Source organism: Neolamprologus brichardi, chromosome 22, assembly GCF_056152115.1.
Source record: "Neolamprologus brichardi isolate AB-2024 chromosome 22, ASM5615211v1, whole genome shotgun sequence".
Taxonomy (NCBI): domain Eukaryota; kingdom Metazoa; phylum Chordata; class Actinopteri; order Cichliformes; family Cichlidae; genus Neolamprologus; species Neolamprologus brichardi.
This window is the reverse complement of record NC_142124.1, coordinates 29,900,678-29,923,355: the sequence shown is the minus strand read 5'-3', so window position 1 is coordinate 29,923,355 and position 22,678 is coordinate 29,900,678. Positions and strand designations below refer to the sequence as shown.

The 22,678-nt window shown below is 40.3% G+C and overlaps 2 protein-coding genes across 3 annotated transcripts; one reads left to right on the top strand and one right to left on the bottom strand.

Moving 5' to 3' along the window:
* Positions 1-1,548: 1,548 nt before the first annotated feature.
* Positions 1,549-22,357, top strand: LOC102779987 (low density lipoprotein receptor adapter protein 1-B-like). 2 transcript variants are annotated; one of them, XM_035914757.2, is made up of 10 exons: positions 1,549-1,707; positions 9,525-9,667; positions 10,176-10,288; positions 10,684-10,798; positions 13,509-13,581; positions 13,744-13,839; positions 15,077-15,207; positions 15,445-15,479; positions 15,798-15,829; positions 21,485-22,357. In XM_035914757.2, the coding sequence occupies exons 1-10, from the start codon at positions 1,623-1,625 to the stop codon at positions 21,529-21,531; spliced, it is 870 nt and encodes a 289-aa protein (XP_035770650.2). In that variant the 5' UTR covers positions 1,549-1,622; the 3' UTR covers positions 21,532-22,357. The 2 variants fall into 2 exon arrangements, with proteins under 2 accessions (XP_035770650.2, XP_006806708.2); XM_006806645.3 differs by lacking the exon at positions 15,798-15,829.
* On the bottom strand, positions 19,507-21,370 carry LOC148096814 (uncharacterized). Its single transcript, XM_087834899.1, has one exon. It carries the CDS (start codon positions 21,342-21,344, stop codon positions 20,025-20,027), a length of 1,320 nt encoding a protein of 439 aa, XP_087691025.1. The 5' UTR covers positions 21,345-21,370; the 3' UTR covers positions 19,507-20,024.
* Positions 22,358-22,678: the final 321 nt, after the last annotated feature.

Here is a 22,678-nt window from a genome sequence, read left to right as displayed (position 1 = left end):
ACTCCGTTTGTGTGTTTTTTTGTCTTACCCCCCACCCCCCACCCCACGTAACCTGATATAAGCTTCATTCACTCATGGGGGGGGGGTCAAACATAAGGCCCAGAATTAGGCAAAGACTCCAATTCAGCCCTGCTGCACAGCTTTGGAAAATGTGAAGGAGGTTATTCATGGTACTCCAAAGTAATTAGGTAATTTTTTTTTTTTAATTAATGATGGAAATGTTCCTTTTCTCCACCATCTACTACATAGATTTGTTTTGGGTTTTGTTTTTTTAATAAATGGAAATAATAATGGATACAAAGGATATACACTCTGTATCCATTGCACACAATACAATGTATACACTTACAATCAATTTATAAGTGCATATATATTTTTAAGAGTTGTGCTTAGAGATTTCATTACTAGAGCAACATTTCTTTATCCTGCAGAGAAAACAGACGTTAAGGTTACACTTCTTACGGTGGCCCTGAGAGGCCAAACGGACTGCAACTTAAGAAAACACCAGCAATAAGAAAAACGCTGAAAAAGCACACAAAACACAGCGGAAATAGGAACAACGAAAAAAGAAATAGGAAAGAAAAAAAACAGAAACTACTTCTTCTTATCATCATCTTAAGATATGTCAAGAATGAAATCTGTAATTGTTTCAGTTTTAGTGAATGAAATTCTAGAGATTTACTTGTCTGTTATTTAGCACTGGTTAGCAGACATGCCTGTCTATTGTGCCTGTACAGTTTATAAATGCATTTTGCTAACCAAGTTGTTAAACGGGCAGTCTGCCAATTCTGGGTTTATACTGTAAGAGCATTCTTTAAAATTGTGTCCTGAAAGCTATAGTTGAGGTTCTGATCACTGCTTCTATCTTTTATATAGCGAGTGAGTTACTCAAGAGTAACTTTGTTGATTGTTGATTTTTTTTTTTTTTGGTCATATTTATGTGGCTCTTCCATATGAATCGTCTCTTCTTTTTTAATTTATTTATTTAGCATCCTTTCAGATACCACGTAATGTCCCATGTAACTCAAATGCAGCACCACTCCTCTGTTCGGCTAGTAAAGTCAGTGTAGTGCAAAAAATGATTGCTCGTATTTAAATTGCTATATATACGTTTTTGTGTCTATAATATGTGAAAAGTGTGAAATGTATCCCTCATGAATGATATCAAGTCATCTTGAGCCACAATCAACATTCCTGTAACAAGGTAGAAGCCGGACTTATCCAGTTAAAAAAAAAACTCGTTGACATTAAAAATATTTTTTTGGCCTAAGAGGACAGCAGAAATTGCAACAAATATAACAATAGTTGTGTAAACATATTTTAAGTGCACAAAAAGGACCGGATTGGTTATAATGTAAGTACAATAACACAGCGTTATGAAGATACTTGAAAAACAGGTAATTTTAATTTTATATATAACCTCTTTGTAGGAAAAATATTACACATAAGAAACACACGGAAAGTTTTTGGCAGGCGATGACTTTTTGGCACAACACCGGGATTTCTGACTGCACTGGAAGGCACCACAGGTCCATCCTCTCCCCCCATCAGCAGTCCGGTCAACATTTCTCCTGGAACACTTCGGGCAACTTCACCGACTCTCTGCACTTTAACACACCGACATGGATGCCCTCAAGTCTGCTGGAAGAGCTATTATCCGGAGCCCAAGTATGGCGAAACAGTCGTGGACTGCCAGCAAACACAGAAGTAAGAAATACTCGTTAAATTAGCTAAAGGAAAATTAAAAAAAAACATAAAAACAAATGGTAATACCTTCTTCTTCTTTTTACCGTTAGCAACAAATTTAAAATTCCGCCTAGCCGGAGTTTACTTTGCCTGTACCCAATTTACCTTTTTTTTTCTGTGACAAATAGTGATTAATTAAGACATTTATATGCTAACTTGACCAAACTTTGGTTTTTGTTTCACAAACGACGTATTGTGCTGTCGGCTGTCACAGCGGGTGGTAAAGAAGGAGTTTGACATCTCTTTTTTTTCTTTAGCTTGAGCAGTTACGTCTCTTTTAGTTTGTCAAAGGAGGGTAAAGGTAAATAGTTTCTCGCGCTTAGTGTTTCTGTTCTGGGGAAACATACAGCGGTTTCTTCCTGCGGAGGGTGAGTAACTGTTTGCAATGCGGTTTATCATGGTGCAGGAATTTTCCGGGAATTCAAGTTATTTTAAAATGAACCACAACAACAAAACCAATTAGAAGTTTTATTTCTAATTTGTGCCATTTCTCGTGGATTATTCACGTGTTTCAAGACAGATTTTTGTGTGTTTTTCACGGTCTTTTACTTAGGTGGGAATTACACCAACTACTTCTTTTGCTTTGTGTTTCGCTAACTAAAAAGGTATTTTTGGATTTCTTGATAATCCCACCTCCCTCTTTCCGCCAACCCTGCCAGAGGAAGTTCAGAGGTCATCGTCAGCACGAGATCTTATTATATTTATATTTCCCCCATTGTATGTTGCTGAAGAGCACTTTGCCAGGGCAGGAGCAGTCACATGCAGCAGCATTAACATAAAGCTCCTTAAAGAAGGCATTGGCACCCATTGTAGGACTCAAGGGCCACTTTGTAAGCTAAATCTCACTTGATCCTGCCTGTGAAGTTGTGGGGTGGGGGGAATGACCGTGTGGCTTCCAAAGCATGAAAAGTCCACAGCCTGTAACCAAGAGGACAAGCCAGGAATGCTGCGGGGCGAGTCTGTGCACTGCCCCTGTTGGCTTCGAGTCACACTGCTGCTCTTTTGTTTTCCTTTTTTCTTTTTAAATTCCAGAAAGGCTACTGTCACATCTGCAGAGACATTAGAGAGTGACAGGATGGATAACATAAACACACTGCATTGTTGTGTGTAACCTTAGTTGCTCACCAGGAAAAAAGGCAACGCTGCAGAAATTTTAGATGGACACTTCCATATTATGCCTGCACATTACTGCGTTAATGGATGAGGCTGAGATGTTAATCTTACATCTTCCCAGCTGTCAGTGGAGAGGTGATATCTGGCTGTATTACATCTGGCAGACACTTTCCACAGTGCGAGTTTCTTCTGCCCGAGTTGTTTGTGTGTCTGTGGCAGCCGTTCCGACTGGAAGTGGGCTATTCTGATTGTTCGTGGACTTAACGGCTTCCTGTAAATGTGGCTACTGACCCACTTGTCGTAGAAGTAGAGTATTATGGTGTGGTCATAGACTACCTGGCTGCAGGGCACGCATTCTTCACCAGCACTGACCCGTATCATTCATGCTGGATTTTCAGGTCTGACGTTGCCTTCGTCAGAATCGTCCTACATTTCCATGTACTCGGGGTAGGGATTACTTTGGGTCAGGTGAATGCAGTACAGGGCTCGAGCACCTGAGGACCCAGGCATCATTTCCATTAATGAGGCTGTATTACAAACTGTACATAAAATGATGGTCAAAGTTACTGTGACTTCATCAGTTGGATACTGGTAGTTCAGCTGCTGCCGTGATGTTTTTTTGTTTTTGGTTTTTTTATTATTATTCTATAGGCTAAAAGGGTGTCAATAGAGGAATCGATTAACTCAGCATGCATTGCGTTCTCGCTGTTGATTTTTTTTTTTTTTTTTAGGTACTCTATTATATTTGTTAACCTGTCATATGTCAATCACCAGTAACCTTCTCTGTCATTGGTACTCGCTTGCCTTTAGTACTCGCTTGCCTTTAGTACAGGGTGTATCAAAAAGAATGATCAGATTTCAGAGTGCCGATTGAAAGGCATGCTGTTAGAAAGAGCAGATTGGTGAGTTTCCCACGGATGCTAGTAGGTAGAGTAACAACAGCAGTGGCTGCAGTGACTCCAGACAGCTTGACTATCATCTGGACATGTGCCGTGCATCCGGGGGGAGCACCTTAAGTGCTTGCCAACATTGTAAGTGTAGTATGTAAAACTTTATATTCAGCCATGTATTTTAAATTTTTAGGTTTCTGTGTCCATTACTTTAAAAAAAAAAAAAAAAAAAAAAAAAGCTTTTAGTAATCGGATGATTCATTTAGATGGACCCTGTATAGAAAAGTTGTGATCCACCTATGTCACGTCACTTGTATGCCTCTTTGCATATTCTGTTTTCTCACCATAAGTTTGTGTTAGGAGAAATACATTCAGCTTATCTAGCTAAGACTTCATCTTCTCTGTTCTTTTGCCCTGGCTTAGACGGCCTATGCCAACAGGGTTAAGGGGACCCCCAAAGTTTATTTGTTTGTGTTGAAGAGCCCTTTTCCAGGATCCTCTCCAACAGGTGCCACTCTTTAGCTCTGACTGGTTTTCACTGCAGCTGTATTCATGTGGTTGCTCTAAACTGGCTGTAATGGACTTTTTGATGAATAAATATGACTTGTATTAAAATAATCCGGAACGCCATGAGGCTGAAGTTGGAGATTCAGCATGTGGCATTTGATGTGAATGCAATAGCGCTGATCAGTTGTGCTGCATTTCTCTTAGCGGTGATGCTTGCATTTAAATTTCCATGGCTCCTTTTTCCTTTACAATGTTACTGTCTGTCTTCCATGAAATCTCAAACTGCTATGGCAGGTTCTGCACCACATTTATGTAATTATTTAAATTTTATTATATTTTATTCTACTATATCTATATTTAATGGCTAAACTTTACCCGTTAGCTGTTTAACTGTTATGTTGTTATCATTAAGGTAGTGGCTAGCGGCTATGGCTAGTAATAAAACAGTAACATTAATGCTAGAGCTGCACAGCCAGCGTCATCAGTCCTGCCTGTGAGTAATGTTACTAGACTGTGTTATTTTAACAGGGTAAAACAATTTAATGGTCTCTAAAAAGAGTTATGTTTCTCTTAAAGTCTCAAAATGAAGCTGAAAAAAAGTCTGTCATCAACTAGATGGAAAACAGTAGCAACCTACTGTACCAACTCTATTTGACCTGCAACGAACATATGGGAACATCAGCAGAAGCACAACACTACAGCCTGAAAGTAATGTTGTTGTTTTGTTGTTGTTGTTGTTGTTGTTGTTTTAAGTGACCTGACAATCTTAAAATATTTATCATGCACATTTACCTAAAAGTAATGATACTGTATTATTTTGCAATAGGTAGACAATTTAAAAATGCTCTCTTCGATGATGTTTTTTGTATTATACTACTTTTTTAATGTAAAACTTTAATTAAAAAATATGTCTCATCAATTTATAACAGTTTCCCCCATGGCATCAAAATGGTATTGCATATTTTCCTGTGTATGAATTTTCGTGATGACAGTCTGCCAATCTGACCACTACAGAACTGTGTTTGAGACATAAGCAACAATGGTTGTTGAGTCAGTCTAACACTTTTGTTTGAAGTGACATCTTCTTGGGACAGTATCTCACCTGAATGCAGTTTTTCAGAATCTTGTTTAAAGTCAGGTTTAACATATGACAGCTTTACAGGCAGTAGTTGACTTTTAATTTATTTTTTTATTCATGTTCCACTTGACTGAAGTAGACAGAACCTGATTGGTCCATTTTGTCAAAAAAAAGTTTAACGAACCACAGAGAAGGTTGATAGCCACCGCTGTGATGCCTGTTACCTCTCATAGAGGGTTTAGGTTTTGTTGAGCAAAGCTAATGCAAAGAAAGCCTTGCTATGTGGCTAAGCCTGCTTCATACACTCTTCAGATGAAGGCAACCCTGTTTGTTAATGTGAGTGTAGCCCACCAATCAGAAGGTTGGCCTTCACTGTGCGTTTATACACAAGAACCACTTCTACTCCACAGCACCCTCAGGATTGAAACTCTCTGTATAATATAAGTACTTAAATTAAAAGAATTATGTCACACTTTTCATAGGTAAAAATCATAAAAGGTTTCACAATAAAACACAAGAAATGTGTACAACCTATCATAACAGTGGAAAGCAAATATGTATTTATATATGTTATCATAATCCTGCTTGTGACCACTTAGCTGCTGTATGAAGAGCAGACGGCTGCTGTTGTATACAGGAAGCGTCTCTTTCTGATTTTACAATGTGTTCCTCTCAAAATAAAATCAAATGAACATGCTTCTCCATAGCTGCCCTATTATGGGAGAAACAATGTGTGACTATTTGAGCCAAATGTGTGTAACTGGTTTAGGAACTGGCCAATGTAACAGACAGGAAGCTGAACAAACTCATTAGGAGGCGTGTGTCCTCAGTGTGTAGTGGGCTTTCCCCCCCCCCCCCCCCCCCCTTTAACCATGAAGAAGCATTGCTTTTCTGAAAGCGATGAGAATGCAGTTGGACTAAAAATTTATCTCACCTTATTTTGTCTAGGTTTAAAGACCTTGCTTGGCACATCAGGTCTTTCACTGATAAACATTTCAGATGCATTCTGCCCCTAATTTACTCGACTTTACATCTGCAGAGACTTCCAAATTGACACACTCTCACTAATGTGTTTATGTTTTCCCCACATCATTAGAATCCCAAACATAAACTCGGGTGAATTTGGGACTCTGTGCATAATAATTTGAGAGGCGTGCAGGCGTAGATCAGTGAAGGAGGGAGGAAAGTGAAAAGGCAGCAGAGGCTGAGTAAAAGATAATTTGGCACTGGAGGAGTCCAGAGTTGTAGGACCACAGTTGGTGGTTTCCCCAGTGATCCAGTGTTTGTTGTAGACACACAAATCAGCCAGGATGCAAATTGCCTGTCAGTTGGACCTTTCTGGATCAGCGCCATTGTTGTCACAGTTTACAACTAAGAGTTATTTTGCACTCTGACAAATCAAATGGCTACTCATCCATCAGTGTTGGATGTAATGGATATCTATAGAGCTGAAAACTGAGGCTCTGTCTTCCAATTTTTTTCTCCTCTTTTTCTTATCTTTCTCACATTATACCAAGACACTTCCCCCAATACTACAGTGAGAAACCAGTAAGAGATTATTTGCCACATACGGGTGTGATGTTAGTAGCAGGTCACCTGGTTTTTCTTGTTCTCAGTTGACTCGTGCACACAGCTGTTTCCATTGACATATAACGGTTGCTGACCTTTTATCCTCAAAGCCTTCTGCATTCTTGGGCTGATTGGTGCCTGGTACCGTCTTTGCTGCTGGTGAAACAAACTGAAAACCAGAACAGGTTCTTTATTACAAGCTCAATATTAGCTCTCCAACACTGTCAGTGGAAAACATGCACTGAAACCTGCGTCAGTGAACCACTAAAAGGATCCATTTCTTCTTTGTGTAAATTAAATGTTTTGATGTCCAAGATGTCTAAAATGGAAAACATTAATATCTGCAGTAACTAGCATTATATTTGTTACGTTTTCCACTCACTATAATTTATTCCTTAATGTAACACATTTACAGGAGGCAGTCGTGGATACAGAGAAAGGATTTTCTCCGTAATCAGTGTGTTGTAGACTTTTTGACCTGGTTACATTTCAACATAGGTTTCAAAGACTCCCTGATTCCACTTCTCTCATAAAATGAGCGAAACATGAAATGTTTACCAAAAGAGAAGCTGAACTTATTTGTTATGAAAATTAAATTTGTTTTCAGCTATTTCCAGGTGGCCTATTATGCTTTTGTATATTATTGTTTTCTGACAGTGATGGACGCTCACGTTAAATAGGGTCAGTGTTTGTACAAGCTCAGTTTTTCTTTCTACACTTAGCTCTGTGTGATGTAAAAGATTGGGAGCGTTCTTCATATGATCAGCTGCTTTACACATAGATTGAATAGGCCTCCTCTTGGCCACTCTTATAACAACCAACCGCGTCAGGAACGTTACAGAGTAGGCATGCTGAAAAGTAATAATAATCGATTTTTATTTGAAAGCGCCTTTCAAACTTTCACTTAACAATAGAATAAAATACATTATAGAACAATGAATACGAAGAAAAATAAGAAAACAAAAGCACAACGTAAAATAAACAAACAGTGTCTTCTGTCTGCTCTTGGAACGTCCTCTAGCCTGTGTTCCAGCTGTTTTGAGGCCTCAGAGGTGATGATTAAGTGATATTTTGACAGTGTGCCCTGACAGCTTTAGTCGCTTACACAAATCGACTTGACTTGGTGGTGTTTGCTGGTATTGATGACTGAGGCTACCTGCCTCTGCCTTCAGCACCTTGGTATGGCTATCCCCCAGAGCCTTTGGGCAGCTGCTAAGAAGATGTTCCAAAGAGCCTCTTCCAGAGCAAAGGGTGCAGGAGGGTGTCTCACTCTTTCACCAAACTTCATGCACTGCCTGCACCAGGAACAGGACCCACTTTAAGTCTGCATGCATGATGTTTCCCCAGGTGATCCTGTACTGCAGGATACCTCCCACCTTGTTCATGCTCCTCGGTGCCAGAGCCCCAGTGTTCTGCCAATTTCCTCTTCCTCTACACCTGCTAGGATGTCTTCCTAGAGTCGGTGGTGTTCCTCCTTGAGTTTTGCTTTGTTGACGTGGGTCTGAAGTGGGAACTAGTTAACCCAAGTTCACTCTGCTTATCACCATGGTGCCCACCAGTGCCTTTTGTCTCAGGCGTGATTCTGCTTTCCCAACTTTGGATCTCTTGGCACTGTTAACATAAACTCCAGCTGATGACGCTCTGCAGTCCCTGTTACTTAAACGCTTTATGTTTGATTATTTTGTAGCCGATATTGTTACTATAAATAACGGCCTGATGATAACGATGATGATGATATCTGACGCTTTCACACGTGCTTTGGCTGAGTTAATATGAACACCTGTTTTTATAACAGTGTACATGTGACAGAAAATAAGGAAAATCGCATTGAGTTTCCTTCTAAGACTTTAAGATCTTAAGATCTCTTGGTCCAGTTTGTGTAGTCTGCATTCAAAATGTATGTGTGTGAACATGTACTACATCCCAGAGGAGGGAAATGCTAGGAGGGTGAAATTCTAGGTAATAATGGTGGATTGAGTTTTTTCCCCCTTCCTTCACCCCCCCCCCCCCCCCCTTTTTTTTTTCTCTGATGAAAGTGCAAACAGTATTACAGGTTCAGGGTCGGCCAGCGCCACACAAAACCTGATAAGAAATCACACAGAGGTAGAAGCTGTTCCTTCAGTAGTTACACTTTAAACAGTCTTTTTCAGAGAAATTTTAAAAATGGAGACAGTAATGCACTTTGAGAACGACACATGATTCATGCTGTTGGAGAGATCGCTGATGTTACCACGCTTTCCTCTTATCACAGCGTGTCACAGTGCATGTACAACTTGCTCCAAACTCTTCATGTTTTTTATTGTCGAGCCCTATAAGCTATTTGGAAGATGAAATATTTACTTTACGCCTCAGCACCTCTGACCTAGATACCCTGTTTTGCCTTTCCTCTTCAGCGAGGGAGCACATGAAGTGGGCCAACTCTAAGTTCAACACAGACTGTTTACATTTCTTCTGATTTGTGTTTTTCTCAAAGTCTTTGAATGTTGCACGAGCCTTATTTATTTTGGAACATGAACCCTGGGAAAAAGCAGATAAATATTTGATGTTTGCAACGCTTGATGTTTGACAAGAACGTCGTTACAGTTGATCAGAGTATCGGCCGCTCCCGCTCTTCTCCGCAGAGCTCCCAGAGAACTGGACAGACACGCGGGAGACCATCTTAGAGGGCATGACCTTTAACCTTCGACATCTCGGCATGACACTGGTGGACCAACCCAAAGGAGAGGAGCTGTCAGCAGCTGCTGTAAAGAGGATTGTTGCCACGGTCAGAGATCGCTCATTCACAGTTTACATTATCTCCACTTTTGACTGCTCTGCTTTGATTTCCTGCCAAAATCAACAACAGCAGTGTAAGAAAAACAATCCAGTGGCTTTTAAGACTACCGCTTTAATTATTATCATTATTTTTTTCTTAAAATAGAACATCTAAAAGCTCTCTTAAATTTCACAAACATACTGACATTAAGGCTTTCATCATGTCCTCACCACCATCTGCATGTTTATAAACTCTGGATCAAATTTAGTTTAAAGCTGCTCTCTGTATCTTACTGTGCCTGTTTCCATACATCCTGACACTAAATCCTGATAAATAGTAAATGCAGGGTTTTTTGAAAGTGTCTGGTGATTAATAATGTACAATGTTGTCTCTAGTGTACCACCAGAAATAGACATTGTAGAAGAGCTGAGTAGTCCATGTAAGCAGTGTGCGGACGTTTTGCATTTCGGTCATAAAACAATCATCAGTTTCCGCTGCGTTATTTTCCCCATGACAGGCTAAAGCCAGTGGGAAGAAACCTCAGAAGGTCACTCTTAAGGTTTCTCCTCAGGGAATTGTCCTACATGACAGCTCAACAAATAAACTCCTGGAAAACGTGTCCATATACAGGTATGTGTAGAACGACTGGTTTTGTAATTTTATTTCATTACTTAAGTAATTTGAAATAGATTCTCCCTGGTGGGTGTCATTGAAACCAAAAAGTCACATATGAAAGTCTCAGATGAGTTCCAGTGTCAGTACCGTGACCTAAAGGTCCAGTATCGGGGTGTGTACTAGGAGGCTGAGGGGTTGCCAGTGTTTACTCATTTTTAAAAAATCAACATTGTATTAATCTTTGACAAAAACACACTAACACGGCAGGTCAATTCGTCTTAAACTGTTTTTTAGTCTTTCTGTGTAAATCTCATTCTTGCTTCTGGAAAGTTTGAGCGTATTTGTGCTGTCAAAAAAAAGCGTTGGATCTCTGTACGCTGTTTGTCTAACCTGTTGTCTCTGGTCTGCAGGATATCCTACTGCACGGTGGATAAACTACACGATAAAGTCTTTGCTTATATCGCACAAAACACCCTGAATGGAACCCTGGAGTGCAACGCCTACCTCTGCTCAAAGAGGAAAGTGGTGAGTTTAGAGCACGTACACTACCAGTCAAAAGTCTGGACACACCTTCTCATTTAATGGCTTTTCTTTATTTTCATGACTATTTACATTGTAGACTCTCACTGAAGGCATCAAAACTATGAATGAACACATATGGAATTATTTTGTAAACAAAGTGTGAAATAACTCAAAACATGTTTAATATTTTAGATTCCTCAAAATAGCCCCTTTGCTTTGATTACTGCTTTGCACACTCTTGGCATTCTCTCCATGAGCTTCATGAGGCAGTCATCTGAAATAGTTTTCCAACAGTCTTGAAGGATTTCCCAGAGATGCTGAGCACTTGTTGGCCCTTTTGCCATCACTCTGCGCTCCATCTCATCCCAAACCATCTCGACTGGGTTTAGGTCAGGTGACCGTGGAGGCCATCTGGTGCAGCACTCCATCACTCTCCTTCTTGGTTAAATAGACCTTACTCAGCCTGGAGGTGTGTTTGGGGTCATTGTCCTGTTGAAAGATAAGTGGTGGTCCAATTCAGCACAAACTGGATGGGATGGCATTATCAGTGTGCCTTCAATTTTGAATAAATCCCACAACACTGTCAGCAGCAAAGCACCCCCACACCATCACACCTCCTCCTCCATGCTTCACATGGTGGGAACCATGCATGTAGAGACCATCCATTCACCTTTTCTGCGTTGCACAAAGACACTGCAGGTGGAACCAAAGATCTCAAATTTGGACTCATCAGACAAAAGCACAGATTTCCACTGGTCTAATGTCCACTCCTTGTGTTTCTTGGACCAAACAATTCTCCTCTGCTTGTTGCTTTTCCTTAGTCGTGGTTTCTTAGCAGCTATTTGAACACAAAGGCCTGATTCGTGCAGTCTTCTCTGAGCAGTTGATGTAGAGATGTCTCTGCTGCTGGAACTTTGTGTGGCATTTATCTGGGCCCTAATCTGAGTAGCTGTTAACTTGTGATTTCTGAGGCTGGTGATGAATTCAGATGAATTTATTCTGGGCTGGGCGGTCATCATGTGAACCAATTTCATTGTCGTGCTTGGTTGATGATTTTTGCAACTCCACACATTGAAAGTTTTAGCAATATTCCAGGCTGACTGACCTTCAGTGCTTAAAGTAATGATGGACTGTCACTTCTCTTTACTTAGCTGATTGGTTCCCGACCCCATAAAGAAGGCAAGAAATTCCACAAATGAACCCTGACATGGCACACCTGTGAGGTGAAAACCATTTCAGGTGACTACATCATGAAGCTCACTGAGAGAAGGCCAAGGGTTTGCACCGTCAACAAAGCGAAGGGTTGCTGCTTCAAGGACTCTAAAATAAAAGACATGTTTAAAGTTATTTATATATTTTTTTCTTTGCTACAGGACACCATATATGTGGCTTCATATATTAGATGTCTTCAGTTTGCATCTAAAATGGAGAAAGTAGTAAAAATTAAGAAAAGACATTAAATGAGAAGGTGTGTCCAAACTTTTTAACTTTTCAGTTTAAATTCAAAGTTTCTCAATAACTCAAATATTTAGCATATCTTCCTCTGTGGCTGTGGGGGATCATTACCTTCCTGATGATGTAATGACCCACATTCAGCCATCATTCGTCCTGTAACTGGCTCTCTCGAGTGTCTTGCTGTCACCATAGCTCTTCCTCTTCATCCCGAAGAGGAAATCCTAGAAGTTAAGCTCCTGTCGTCTTCCTGTCTTTTCCTTGGTGTTGAAAACAGAAGGGCACTTTTCCTCTCATCTTACTTGCTTCCTCACTCCGCTCTTTTTTTCTCCCAGGATAACATGAGAATACTCTGCTTCCTTAATATGTGCTCCTCTATCTATCAATGGGGTTCTGAAGAGATTTGGGATGACCTCTCTGTGTCCTCTACTCAATGAGAGGAGTGCTTCAGGACTCATAGTTAAAATAATACCTTTTTTTAAAAAAATGACATGACAATGACATAAAGTTGGGGAAAAAACTGCTGGTCTTAAACTAAAAAAGATAATAAAGAGAAGTATATGAGGACCGCTTTAAAAAACCAACTAAAGCAGGGAAATTAAAGTGAAAGCGAGCATATGAGGTTAATAATGTGCTGAACAAAGACACATTTTTGTAGGTTTTCCTCTATACATTGTTTGATTTTTAAAAGAAATAATCAAAATATGATTGAAGTAAAGTGTGATTGAAGTGCAGACTGTCACCTTTTCAGGGGTTTAATAAACGTTTCTATTAACGGCTCAGCAGTTGCAGCCATTTTTATTCAGTCCCCCATTTCCAGAGGCTTAAAAGTAATTGGACAGTTGATTGTCATGCAGTTTAACCCCTTGAATTTAAGCTGAAAGTCTGCAATTCAATCAAATAATAATTAATTATTTGACTTAAAGCCCCAAAGTGACCTTTTTTCTTTTATGTGACAGTGACGACAGACTGTGGACAGAGATCAAGAGCTATCCTTTTTTGTACTCACATCTTTCAGTCATATAAATATAAAGCATTACTGTTGAAAGGCAATATTTTATAACCATTTTTACAGCTGTCCATGTTATAAATATAACTTTGTTACCTGAGATAAAGCATTTAGTGTTGTAAACTACATGTTCTATCTTGATGGTCATGCAAAGTTTTCTTGGACGGTCAACAGCAGTCAGAGAAGCAGACTTCTTTAAGTTAGTGCTCTGTTTTTCATCCTCTGTTTGTGTCTTTTTCTCCTGTCCTCCAGGCTCAGGCTGTGGCGCTAACAGTAGCCCAGGCCTTCACAGTAGCTTTCGAGCTCTGGCAGGTGTCCAAAGAAGGTAGGCATCACACACTTCTCCATTCAAGTCCGGAAATGACACGCAGGGGTTGTTTTATCAGGAGACTGTCTGTGTTTGTCCTTGTTTCACCAAATTTGTTGATATGTGCTGTAAACAGGTCCTGACCTGCTTGTGTTGTGTTTCCTCTTATCTGTTTTTTAGAGAAAGGGAAGAGAGCAAAGTCTGGGTCCGCTGGAGAGGCTAGCAGCAGTTCTCATTCAGAGAGATCGAACAGCTTTGGGAGTTTGAAAGGGACAGGTAAAAAAAAAAAAACAAGATGCAAAGCATAAAGGAGCTGTAGCCACATGAGGTCATTTGTGTTATGTAGTCATTCACAAATGGTGTCAAGGAACTTGGCAAAGTTGTTTTCTTTATCTTTTTTGGCTGCAAAATGAAAGCATAAAATTTCATCTAGTAATTTATATTTATTACTGATGCTCATGTGGGAAACAGACTTCAGGCAGTATTAAAACTTTAGACCCTCCTACTGTTCGTACACAGAGGTCTGAGGGATCCACTATTTTCTGAAGCTTGATTGGTCAGGTGGTGATTTCATACTTGTTGATCTCTAATGTGAGAGCAGGGTAGGTTTGCAGCATAAGTTACCATAGCGATGTCCAGGTAACCCAGTTTCCTGGATAAGACAAAATTCTGCTTTGTAGCACAGGCCTCTGGTCGTTTTTTATAATCTCACTGACATGTGGTACTCATCATTTTATCCAGTGTGTAAAATTCTTAAATTTTCCACAGAATTTCATTGTGGGTGTTAAAGAAACACCCTCTATGCTCACAACAAACTTTACGAGGGGCTTTGGCCTCGTGTTTGTACTTTCAGGCAGCACATACAGGTGATTGGTCCAGTTTGTGAGCACAAGCCATGTTGTGTGGCCTAAAGTTTTCAGCTTTAGTTCTACGTACTGTTCACAGAACGTGATCAGCTGGGAAATAAACCTCCATGGCACATCTGCCTTTTTTGTTTTTCACAGTAGAGGGTATGTGGTGCTTCAGGCTTTTATTCGTCAGCCCTCACTGGTTAAAATAATTATTTTACGCCTGTAGTCCCATGGTCAAAGAGTTATATTCCCGCAGACACACAGGCTTAATAGACGTCTGGCCTCTCTGTTCCTGTGAGAATGTAATTCTTGCTTTTGAAACTGGAGGTTTGTGACGTTGGCATTTAGCCTTTCACAGATATTACACGGCTCAATGCAGCACAGTTTGTGAAACAATTTATTGTAACCAATGTCAACTAAAATCTAACTAACTGTGAAACCAATTTATTCATGGCTATAGACATAAAAGGACATGGAAAACCTTTGCATGCTTTAACATTAAATTGCCACAGAGATGCAGAAACAGACATGGCACAATGATCTCCCCCATCATCATTTTTAACTGCCCCCTCTGTCACTTCATGTGTGGAGGCTGCACTGTGTCTTGCTCTGATCTGTTATTATAACACCAATCAGTTGTCATTCCATCTCTTTTCTATTAGATGTGGCTACAGATATGTTATTGGACTTGGAGAAGAGTGTGAATGTGGCAGTGGAGACCAATGGAAACATCGGAGAGGATCAGCTGGATAACCACAGACAGACCTCCGAGTCCAACAACAATCCTGCCTGGGTGAGTCCGTCCTCTCGCTTTGTGTCTGTGTTGACTGTGAATCACTTACAAATGACCGTTCTTTCATACTCCGATGTTGACCATCCTCAGTTTGAGAGCTGGATTTTTCCCGACTCAGTTTGGATCTCCAGCTTTTTGAAAGATTTGCTTTAAATTTCCCTTGTTTGTGCCAGCACCACACACATATTACATGCTTTCCCCTGAGTTAATGTTAAGGACTGATTGCTTTTCTTGCAGGAAATAGAAGATGGTTTGGATGAAGCCTTCTCCAGGTGAGATATTTGATTCTAAAGTCTTAAAATAATCTGAAATTAATCCTAGGTGATTTTCTTTGATCCCTGTTCCCAATAAAACATCCCCAAAACACAAAATCTGCCTCTACCTCTGTATTGTAGTTCCTACTTGTACTGCTTGGCTCTATGTCGCCACTTACTGGTGATTTCAGTGTACTGCAGACCACAAACCCTCCATTCTCTGACGATATAAAAATATAAACGAAGGGATAATCTCAGAGGTTTGACAGTTGTGAGAAATGATTTCATAGCTGAACTTTAAACTGTCCTCAATCTGCTGTGTGTTTGTGTCTCCAGCTGTGCTCTGGATAGCTATGGTTCATTTCCAGGTAAAGTTGAGCAATTGTTATCACAAGCCTTACATAGAGTGGTAGTCCCAGTTACTAACCTGACATCAGTCCATTTCATTCAATCACCTCCAAACCTGAAAACCCAGATTACAGGTCAGAGATGCGAGTCGCTCGGGGTAACACGACCTCCTCCATCTTTTATTTCCTGTCAGATGCCTTTGTTGTCGATGGATTTTGTGTTTGATTCGATGTATTGAATTTCAGTCAAAATGAAAAATGTTATTATCTCAACCCATTTCATCATCACCACAAACATGACTGTGTCTGTCTGATAACCCTCCTCTGTGATGTGTAGTGTGTGTTTTGGCTGAAGCGGTGGGGATGGTGCGACTCCACTCCACACAGCGGGGCTTTTGTCGAGCAGTTCCCGTGTCTGAAAGTGGAGCAGTGGGTCACTTGAACTCATTTACGGATCAACACCGTTTATCCCGCAGTTCAAATGAAGTGAATGTGAAGTAATCCCACTGACCTCTACCCAGACTCTGCAGATATTGTTATCCCAGAGAGAAAGGGATGTTTCAGACATATCGGAGCAGACTGAGGGTGTAGTTACATAAACGAGTCTGAGAGGCTGAGCTGCAGTGAATTAAAATCAGCAGAAAACTGAATGCTGGTAGTCGAATCAGCTCTGCTTGCTATTAAGCCCTGAGGGTCGAGAGGATAAGAGTAGGAAACAGAATGACGGCTAGTTCTCATCATACTGCCCGTTACTGTTTACATGAGCTGCTGATGCCTTCTTGTTTCTTCTATTTTATTTGACTTCATTCTGATGGAGGTTGGAGGGAATTTCCTTCTTTTTCTGCCTCAATATGGAAATATCAGAGTTTAATTTTAATCCCAGCTCTGTTCAATCTAATTCCAGTTTCCAGGCAGAGGTTTTGTTTTTGCTTGGTTGAGACCATATTCAGCGCAACTCTGTCAACAATCAGGGCTGTGCTGAACTCATTGGTCCCATTTTAAAGAGACCAAAAGCAGTGATGAATTGAGCTGTTTCCAAATGTTTTAGTGGATTTGTTCAGGATTATTTTGTCTTTTGTAACCAAAAATCACACCGCAAAGCTGTTTTGGTTTTTTTTGGGTTTTTTTCTAAAGCTCTTTGTTTGTGATTTAAATTGTAGAGTATTAAGAAACAGACCTGTACATTCAATTCAATTCAATTTCAATTCAATCTTTATTGGCAGACTTTATGTCCATAAAAACAAGACAGAAACACAACCCCCCCCCCCCCCCCCCAACACAAGGTATAGACCATTAAATATATATAAGTATATAAATAAGTATATAAAGCATTTGTAAAAATATAAAACCATAATATACATAAAACATAATTAATTAAAATAAATCAATAAATACACAAACACTTTAACCAGTGCTTTCTCAGACTGGATGAGTAACGGGAACCACTCACTGTCGGATCTGTAAGTGCTAAAATTATACTGTTTCTCGAACCATCCAGTCGTTCTCTAAAATTGAACATTAACTTTCTTAAAAGTGCTTTAAAAGTCCAAACACCCACAGCTACAAACATCTGGCTGGCACTACCACTTCTAGGTATCCTGCAAAGGATTCTCATTGCATCATTATATGCAACATGCAGCTTCAGCATGCTACATTGTTTGTAGGATGACCACAAGGGGGCAGTATATAGCGGTGTGCAATACGCTTTAAACAAAGCCACTTTAACTGGAAGTGAACAAAAGCTGAATTTGCGTGCAATAGTATTTGCCTGCACATAGAGCTTGCATCGTTGTCTGTACATGTCATCATCATCATTCATTTGCTCAGTAATAAAGTGACCAAGGTATTTCACCTTTTTATGAACTTCAAGAGTTTTTTTGTGCCAGTTTAAACAAAGGAAAATTTAGCTGTTTATCCTGCTTGGTTCTACATATCAAAACAGCACTTTTAGCAGCATTGTACTCAATGTCATATTGCACACCATATTCAGTACAGACATTAAGAAGATCCTGTAATCCAGCACTGCTTGGACTAAAAACAACCAGGTCATCTGCATACATAAGATAATTTATCAATGTTTTACCTAATATACACCCAGTGTTACAGGCTCTCAGCTGTATGGACAAATCATCAACATATAAATTAAATAAAATTGGAGACAAAATCCCACCCTGTCTGACACCATTGCTGACACCAAAGGGGGCAGAAATACTGCTTCCCCATTTAACCTGCATGTTCTGATGAGCGTACCAGTAAGAGAGAATCCTCACGATGTATTGAGGAACCCCCCGTGTCTTCAATTTATCAAAAAGTTTTCTGTGGTTCACTCGATCAAAAGCCTTAGAGGCATCAATGAAACACATGAGGACAGATGAATTTTTAGCCCTATACAAACTGACTATTTCCTTGAGTGCATATATGCACATGTCAGTGCCGTGCTTTGGTTTGAAGCCAAACTGATTATCCAGAGAAGAGATGAACACACTAACTCTGTCAAACAAGATTCTTTCTAACACCTTAGATAAAATACTGGCTAGTGCAATTGGCCTGTAATTATCCAAACAGCTCACTTTTGCAGCTTTGTCCTTCATAACTGGTACCAGTAAAATACACAGCATTGAGTCTGGTAATATGCCATGAATCATAAACCCAGTGAAACAGAGTGCTAAAAGAGGAGCTAGCCTTAAACTAGCATGTTTTAAATGTTCTGCAGTGATGCGATCCAAACCAGAAGCTTTATTATCAGACAACCTATGAATGGCTTCATATACTTCATGTGTCCCTACACTTATTGTGTCATTACTCATGTCAAGATTGTCCTCATATGGATCACTTTTTATACAGTTAAACAACGCACTGTAATGCTGTCTCCATAATGCTGCAATGTTATCTGCCCCAGAAACACCTTCAACAGTTGATGGTAGAGATGGTTTACAGTTATTAAGAGCTTTCACCTCTTTCCAAAAATCTGCCATATTATTACACAGCATTTTCCTGGCCAAAGAATCTGCTCTCAGCATTTGCTCATTTTTAGTTATAAAGCGAACAGCGTACTTATATCTGGCATTCGCACATTTTTTCTGTTCAAATTCTGGGCCTTGTTTAGGTCTTCCAGCCATGGCCCAACATTTATAAGCTATGCGAGCTTCATCATGATACATGGATACATGTTCTTTCCAGCCAGGTCTGATGTTAGGTTTCTTATGCTTATATTGTTTATCAAGCAGTGTACCACTTTCATACAGAGCAGTCACTATATCATCATACATGGAGCAGAGTAAATGTTTATGCACAGCATTCTTACAGTTGACATCCTTGCACAAAAGAGCTTCTTTGGGCAAAGAAATGTTGTTCAGATGTATATCGGTATTACTATGATAAGCTAAGAAATCATCTTCACTACATGCTGACCAGTCTAATTTTACACTGGTAGCAATATTAGTAATATTATTCCCAGTTGTTGCTGGCATTTGTTCCACATTCACAGTAAAACCAAAAGGTATATGATCTGACACAGTTACCTCATACCTAATAGTCATGTTTGCTAAAGCTGCATGCCCATCAGCTGTACAGATACAGTGGTCCAGCCATGATGTACTATGCCAGGCTTCACTTATGTATGTATAGCTATCTGCAGGCAGTAACACTTTGGTAGACAAGATAACTCACTTTTGTCAAGTTAATAATCTTAAGTGGTTAGCAAACCGAGAACTGCTGTCTGTGAGATCAGCATTAAAATCACCCAAAACATATATGCTGTAAGTATCGTTGTCTTGAATAAATGCATTAATAAAAGCCAGCCTACTGAGGTATTCTTGCTCATTTTGACAAGATTCATAGGGAGTATAAATATTAAGAATGATAAAACTACTATTGTTCTGTGTATATTGTATACCAATACACCAGTCTACATCCAGTCTAATGGGCTTTATCACAGGGTCTATTTTTTTATCCCAGAGCACAGCAACCCCTCCAGGTATTCTGCCTCTGACTATAGCTGTGCTGAGATCAGTTGTTGATTCCCCCACTCCCAAAAAACTTGCATTTAGACAGTTAAGTTTTCCCAGGTCCTGTTTGGACAACCATGTCTCCTGCAAGCATAAAATGTCACATTCTGCAAGCAGACTGTCCACAACAATCCGTCGAGCTTTGTCCCCTGCACTCTGTCCCAAACGTAGACCACGACAGTTGTAAGATAATATCCTAATAGACATCTTCATGTTGATATATTGGTACCAAAAGGCGCAGTTATCTCCCCTGCTGGATCCCCTGAGCTTGGCACCACCGTACCGGTCTTACGAGGTTCATAAAAACGCCGGACCAGAGCCCCTTCAGGCCAGAGTTCAGGATTGTACATTTCACCCACATCATTACATTCAGCAGTAACCTTGAAAGAGCCGAACCTGCTACGTTTACCAGCAATTTTTTGACAGGTCACATCTCTTTTGAGTTTCTCTCTCAAATACAGAGCAAGAGTTTCTGCATCTACATCCAGGGCAAATTTAGTGGCAAACACGCTCACCAATTTAGTTTTCACAGTTCTGATTGTACTCACAGCTCCAGTGCCAATAATCGATACAGGTCCAGGCCTCTTATTGTGTCCAGTGGTAACAGCATGCATTCCTGAACCCGCATTAACCTTCTCCAGCTTGTGACGAGGCTTGCCATTTTTCACAACTTTACTCCATTGTGGGGAGCATGTAGAAAGCACTGTCTCAACGGGATCCTCCGTCGTTGCAGTAGTTTCCATATTACGACCTGAGGCTGTCGTCAGAGCCCGATCTTGACCACGTAGCAACATCTCCGGACAAAACGCTGACACTGTGCTTGTCCCAGTCCTTGAAGCAGCCAAAGCTCCGGCTTCCTGCGCTCCGTGCGGGCCGCCTTTACTTCGGCTCCCCCACCGCTCCTCTGCGTGTTTCCCCAGGGGAAAGTGGGAAGCGGTCCCCGACCCCTGAGCATTCAGCGTAACAGGCTCAGCCGGTACCTCGGGCCGACACTCAAGAGCAGTCACACGGTGGTCGACCTCCACAGCATTGGTCATGACTTGCTCGCAGACATCCGCCTGTAGTTTAACTACATGTTTTAAAGCACCCACCTCAGCACACAGCTGGTCCATTCGCCGTAGTAGACAACACACATCCATGCTGGAGTATGTAACAGGCGGCAAATCATCCAGGTGATGAGATACAAATCTTGGGATATTCTCCCCACACTCATTCAGCACTTTAAGACAGAGTTTAATATTGTTGGCGTCTTTATGCTGTCCTTTATATCCGACGCACCGCTGTGAGGTAGTGGGGCAGAGCTCAAACAAAACTTTCTTGGAGGCTTCAATCCCCTCGGATTCAAATGTGTTCGTGGCCAACAACACAATTTCATCCTGACTTAAAGTTTTGATTTTTACAGCAAGGAAATTAAGTAGTTCATCCTCTACAATTACCCTTCCATCAGTTGTTTTATATATCTCTGGTTTTAATCGTGACCGTTTGAAAGTCGGAGCTACGTCTGCACCACCACCTGCTACATCCGCCATTTTGATTATCTAAAAAACATTACTGGTTTTGGTCTTTTCATGGGATTGGTTCACACCAAAGTAGAAGAATTTCTGCTTGCTTGCATTCTTTTAAAGGGGAACTGTTGTTGACCGTTGACAGTTGTTTCTCTTTCCCTCAGACTGGCAGTGTCACGTACTAACCCCCAGGTCCTGGACATTGGGGTGACCCCCCAAGATTGGCTCATTGAACCAGACTGGGATGGCACCAATGGAAACACTCCCAACACTGTCAGCCCATTTGAGGATGACTTCTTGGGCTTCTGACCACTGCTGCACTGCTGCGAGAGAGTCAACGACTAAGAGGGGGAGGGGTGGTGGTGTCTTCCTATGAATTAACCAGATATCAGTGTGTATTTAAGATGAGTTTACTGTACATCTGCAAGGGAATGAAGTGTTGTGAGCTCTGAGTTTGCCCTCTCCACCTTGTCGTACTCTTCAATGAGCAGTTCTTCCTCTTTCTTTGTGGAAACAGCACAGGCCGCTGCCCCTGTGCACCAAAGCAATAACAGCCTTTAATGTTACCCCATCTCCTCCCATATTACACTGCACAGCGTTACTACTAACTTATGTTCTTCTGTCAGCACTTGTTCTCCTCTGTTTACTTGTTTCTCCCTAATCAGTGTTTTTTTTTTTGTATGTGTTTAGTTCTAATTTATAGTTGAATAATTATTTTTTTATGAATAAAGTAAATATATATTCTGACTGATATACAGACAGTAACACCGGGCCTTAATAACAGCAGGACAATCAGCTATTCTCTAAGTGAAATCTGCTTTGGTTGCAAAAAATTACAGTTGTTTAATGTTTATAATCTTGTTGCACGTGTATTTATAAGAAATCTCCCAGCGACTCATTTACAACACGCTATAAGCTTTGCTGTTTCAGTGCAGCGGTGTAACAGTGCTGAATGAAGCCCAGGTATGTTCACAGTCTATTGTGGCCATTTCATTTTGCTGGAAATATTCCAGTGTTGTATAGAAATAAAATATAATCATGAATATATCATTTTTATAGCCGTGTTTTGGTCTGTATTCATCTAAGTTTAAGATTACACTAGTTAGAATCATTTGTAAAAATGTAGAAGAAGAAATGGAAAACATATATAATATTGATATAAATATCTTTATTTAGTTATTTTTTTACCAGAACACGTGAGAAAGACATGAATTTGACTTTGAAAGATTTCCACATTGAACAATTCCATATTGTTATTGCTGCACTTCACAGGTTAGACTCTTTCTCATGCTGGTTCAGCTCCTCAGCTTAGACACTTTTGGATAGTCCTTTCCCCTTTTTAAGCCCACTGTCTTTCC